This window comes from Sinocyclocheilus rhinocerous, unplaced genomic scaffold (assembly GCF_001515625.1).
Source record: "Sinocyclocheilus rhinocerous isolate Xijiao unplaced genomic scaffold, SAMN03320098_v1.1 scaffold834, whole genome shotgun sequence".
Classification (NCBI taxonomy): domain Eukaryota; kingdom Metazoa; phylum Chordata; class Actinopteri; order Cypriniformes; family Cyprinidae; genus Sinocyclocheilus; species Sinocyclocheilus rhinocerous.
The window spans coordinates 1,431,168-1,436,589 of record NW_015645089.1 but is presented as its reverse complement, the minus strand read 5'-3'; the positions used below and the strand labels follow the sequence as shown (position 1 = coordinate 1,436,589).

The 5,422-nt window shown below is 33.4% G+C and overlaps 2 protein-coding genes across 2 annotated transcripts in view; one reads left to right on the top strand and one right to left on the bottom strand.

Annotated features, from left to right (window-relative positions):
* The window catches only part of LOC107705796 (60S ribosome subunit biogenesis protein NIP7 homolog), a 3,822-nt gene extending 2,862 nt beyond the window's left edge, over positions 1 to 960 (top strand). Inside the window, exon 5 of the mRNA XM_016509252.1 lies at positions 345 to 960. Coding sequence (XP_016364738.1) covers positions 345 to 464 — 120 coding nt within the window. The 3' untranslated portion in view covers positions 465 to 960. The remainder of the gene's footprint in view (positions 1 to 344) is intronic.
* A 2,430-nt stretch (positions 961 to 3,390) lies between these two features.
* The window catches only part of LOC107705792 (palmitoyltransferase ZDHHC7-like), a 10,947-nt gene continuing 8,915 nt past the window's right edge, over positions 3,391 to 5,422 (bottom strand). Inside the window, exon 8 of the mRNA XM_016509247.1 lies at positions 3,391 to 4,630. Coding sequence (XP_016364733.1) covers positions 4,454 to 4,630 — 177 coding nt within the window. The 3' untranslated portion in view covers positions 3,391 to 4,453. The remainder of the gene's footprint in view (positions 4,631 to 5,422) is intronic.

Below are 5,422 nucleotides of genomic sequence, written 5' to 3'. Positions count from 1 at the left end.
GGATCCTCTGCAGTGAATGGGTGCCATCAGAATGAGAGTCCAAACAGCTGATAAAAACATCACAACAATCCACAAGCAATCCACACCACTCCAGTCCATCAGTTAACATCTTGAGAAGCCAAAAGCTGCATGTTTGGAATAAAATTGTGATGGTTTTATCAGCTGTTTGGACTCTCGTTCTGACGGCACCCATTCACTGCAGAGGATCCATTGGTGAGCAAGTGATGGAATGCTCAATTTCTTAAAACCGGGTCGGGGGGCAAATGTAAATTTTTATGTGAACTGTTCCATAAAAGTAGTCAGTGATCTTGTATGGTGCTCTCACCATCTTGACCTCTTTTCAGGGCTTTGGAGTGGCAGCGAAGACCACGCAGGAGTGTAGGAAGGTCGACCCCATGTCCATAGTGGTTTTCCATCAGGCTGATATTGGCGAGTACATCAGAAGTGAAGACACACTCACATAAGAGGATATAATATCTCCACTGCTCATGGACAGTTCATTACATTCTTTTGACTGGATGATCTTTTACACAAGTTTGACAGACTTTCCCAACTTTAAATTCAAAGCAGTTTTCAGTGTTTAAACAATATATGTTGTATGCGAGCGACTATTATCATTGACTATTTCTGCATCAAAGAAATACAAAAAAAGTCAAACTTCAAGGTTTTGCAATAACTGTATTTTTTGTGATTTTATGAATTACTTTTAGATTTTTTAAAAATGATAGAGCAGCTGGGTAGAACCATACCAAACAGGATACAAAACCAGATCAAACCAGACCAATCTTATACAAAGTAGTTAAAAAATAAATGTTTAGTAACAAAGGAAAACTGATTTGCTAAGGGTTCAGCAAATAATGAAAAGTGCTTTTTTTCCACAGATGTTGGTTATTCTTGGCAATAAAATAATATTTCAATTTTGAACTGTTTTCAACACTGATAATAATATGAAATATTTCTTGAGTGGCATATTAGAATGATTTCTGAAGGATCATGTGACACTGAACACTGGAGTAATGATGCTGAAAATTCAGCTTTGCATTACATGAATAAATTACATGTTAAAATATATTAATAGTTTTTTTTTTTAAATAACTGTTTTCTATGCGAGCAAAAACACCTAAAGAGATCAGGTTTAGGCTTCAATAGCTTTTAAATCTAATGACTTTATGTAAAAGAACTCTACATAAGAAAGAACATCATAACTTCATGACACTTGAAAGTATCAGAACAATATTTGTTTACACCATTTATTGCAGACATAATTTCCGAATCTTTGCTTTGTGGCTGTAAACCCTGTTTCCAACATTTCCAAGTTCAGACACTGCTAAAATGAGCTTGAAGCTTTGAGACGTTTCGTTTAATAACCCTTTTCCCGCTCAGTGAGACCTGCAGCACTAGAAAGCTTGAATGTGGGGAAAAGGTGAAAGTTGGAGACAAAGTTTCCAGATTTTGTTGATAGTATCTGACTGATGATGGGAATACGCTTGGTTGAACCGCCAAGAAATAACATATGTAATAGTTTATTCCCTAATGCTAATCTTCTGAGGTTAATGAAGGTCATTTAAGAGCAAACATCCCTCTTTACAGTCAAGTATCATCTAAAATTACATAAGCATGTTTTAAAAATAGAGCTGAGGTCAGCCAAATACTGTTGCAGTAGTAATAATAGCACAGAATGCAAAACTCTTAATTATTCTAATGCAAAGAAAACTCCCTCTTCTACCCAATTAACACATTGTATAAAAAGCATGAGATACATTCTTCATACATCATACAAGTCTTCTCATATCAAATTCAAAACATGATCTTCGGGGATTGCATGTAGTACATATTCCCTTTACAGAAAAATTAATAACTCGTAGACTTGTTTAGAAAGGCTCAAAACGTTCTTTAAAGTAAAAATAAATTACACCAAGCCATTCGAGTTCAATCGGAGTTACGCTGCATGAACCGTCTGCGTGAAAAGCCAGTCATAATAATGAGAAGGGAATGTCTAAAACAAGGTTTCATTGCCATATGACAGTCATTAATGCTGAATAACAAAAGTGGCACACAAACTCATTACTCATTGTAACAAATAAAATGCTGGAATTACACTGATATTAATGGCAGAGTAACAAAAGTCTTACTAATTCTGTAGTTTTATTTCATCTATAATCATTTATCTAGCATTATGGATGAATCAAGTGTCAGACTGGCTCAAATTTTCTCTAGTCTTTTTTGTTCAAACGCAGCTGGCTTCATCTTTTACATTAGGACTTCTTGAATGGCTGTGAAACTAGAACCAAAGCATCAATACATATTCAAATATTGTAAACATAATATCCGAGAGCATTAACACACATATGCATCTGTTCTGCTTGGGAAATGGAGTGGTTTTCTAAGCCTCTTAAAATCTATCTAGACCAATCCAAACTGGCCTTTTAGTGTTGTGATATAATTCTCATGTACTGCCATTATTATTATTTTTTAAATATTTTATATATATATATTTAAAGTAAAAATAACTAATCTTCTCATCATACAGCAAGGCGAATCTCACAAAGCCAGTCAAAAACATATCCAGGACACCAAAATCAAAAGAAAAAATAAAAGTAAATTATATATTACATAAAGAAAAGGTCTATATTTAGGAACATCAGGACTGATTGAAGATGATTTTTATATTTGATAACTGATGCTTTTTAAAAAATGAATATATATATGTGTGTGTGTGTGTGTATATATATGTGTGTGTATATATATATATATACTGTATACATGTGTGTATATATACTGTATATATGTGTGTATAAATACACTGTATATATGTGTATATATATACTGTATATACTGTGTGTGTGTGTATATATATATACTGTATATATATATTAGCACATAATTTATATTATATTGTTATATTATATTAATAAGAATTTGTGGGAAAGGGCCTGATTGTCTTTATGCAAAATATGATTTCTTGTTTTCTTATCATTTCATTTGGGGGTCAAATATGACACATCTCGACCCTGCCAAACAACTTCCAGCTTTATATGATGAAAAGATTTTTCCACAAGGAAAACTTAGTGGTCACCATGAAACGATTCTCTAAGCTAAAGGTAAAAGCAATCTACCGATAAAAGTGAAGAAGACAATGAAAACACGATGCAACGAGAAACAGTATAAAACACAAAGTGATAGTCAGCCTCGGTGAATTGTGCAGCAAACTGACGAGCTTGCTAAAAGTCTCACCACATGGATGGCGCCCGTCCACGTCAGCTCATATACTGCTGCGTGTTAAAATTGTAATCTACACGTTAATTAGAGTTCCTGGCTCAGCCGTGGGCCTCGTGCGCACAGAGGACATATTTTAATTATGTACGCCATAATGTGATATGTCTTTATTTATCTCACAGAGCAGCTTAAGGTCAATGTGAGAATTATATATAGTTACGCCGTCCATTCAAGCTCTTTGTGGGATCGGCATTAATTTCAAGACTTCAGAATGAGTCTATTATTATCTCTACAATACATGAAGATGAGACTATTTTAAAATGACTTTATCGTTTAGGGTATGTGCTAAAGACAAGGTGACTAAACCAGCCGCAAGCTCTTAACACCTAAGAAAGCGAATCTCACAAGGAAATGCCCAGTTCCTCCAAAATCAAAAGAAAAGAAAAATATTAATTATATTTCACTAAGAAAACAAAGCTCATTTTATCTGCAATTAAAATTTTTGTGCATTAAACAGCTAAACAAATTCTCATCACTGTAGTGTGAAACAAATCTCACTGTCATTGGTATAATAAAGAAATTAAAAATTTAAATTAGCATAAATTATATTCAGTACAAAAAATATCATGATGTATAAATACTTCACATTTGAAATAATAGATTATATTACAATAATGCAAATTAAATATTTACTTTCAATGTAAATATAATAGGTGAAGAAATATAGAACAATATAATTCCTTTTGATTTTGAGGTGATATATGACCACCTGGGCATTTCCTGACAGTTTTTGTGAGATTCACATAAGAATTTTTTTTTTTTGGCAAAACACATTCCGTTATGATCTATTTCTTTAAACAACCATTATTTTTGCCGCTCTAGATGCAATTACTTCAGGCTGGATAACGGATATCAACACCCTTCAAATGATCCGTAAATTTCCGAAAAAAAGAAAAAAAAGAAAAGCAAATCAAAAACCCATGAGTGTGAATGTTCATGAAGACAATATGAGCATAACAAGTATGATCCGCCGTCCGAGGTATTAATGTGTGGACACAGACAGGCTGTATCGAGACGTAGCCTCATTGTTCCAGGAGCGACATCAGTTATTTAACAGGTTTTCACCGTAGTACCTCCAAACCTGTTTCAGCATTAAAGGAAGGAGTCCTATGTCCTATGTGAGGGGGGTAATAGGCATGAAGGCAGACGGCTGTGCCTTATAGACAGCATTCTTCACTCAGACTGAGAACTCGGCCCCGTTCTTCCGGGCGCGAACCATCAGAACCTGAAGACGGAGTCCAGCAAAAGGGTTGAACCAGAGCAGAGAGGGCGGCCCGCCGAAAACAGCCTTCATCCCCTCCCATCGCACCCGCCGCTCCCACGTGGGCTTCTCGTTCTTCAGTCGCTCGATTTCCTGTGCGGGTCAAGCCAGAAATGTAGAGTTAAGGCTAGTACAGTCAGCGCATTGTTACAGAACTCAAATGCAGTGAATTTGAACTGAAATAATATAGCATAAAATGAAAAGATCTTATTTTTACTGCTTTATTATACATAAAATACTTGTGTTCTTATGATTAATATATGTTACTCAGGTTATCTTTGTGTAGTATTAAAATTGGTTTGATGATCTGAATCTTTTAAGTGTGACAAATATGCAAACAATTAAAAAAACAGGAAGGGGGCAAAAACTTTTTCACACCACTGTATATATATATATATAGAGAGAGAGAGAGAAAATAAATCATTTTGAACTCAAATGCAGTGAATTTGAACTGTAGATCTGAGAAATAATGTAGCATAAATGTAAATGTTGAAAATAAATTTTTTACTGCTTTAAAATCAAATTCAATATTTTAAATTTGTATTTTTATGATTAACATAATAAAATAAAGTAATATTTTATTACATACATATATAATATATTAATATAAATAATTACAACTCCAATGCAGTGAATTTGAACTGTATATCTGAGATATACTGTGGCATACAATGAAAATATCTTCTTTTTACTGCTTTATTATACATAACATTTGTAATTTATATTTTTATGATGAATACAATATAAACTAAATATCTTAATATAAAATATAATATTTTAATATATACATATTTAATATATTAAAGGGGTCATATGATGCAAATTTTTCCTTTATCTTTGGAGTGTTACAAGCTCTTGGTGCATAAAGAAGATCTGTAAAGTTGC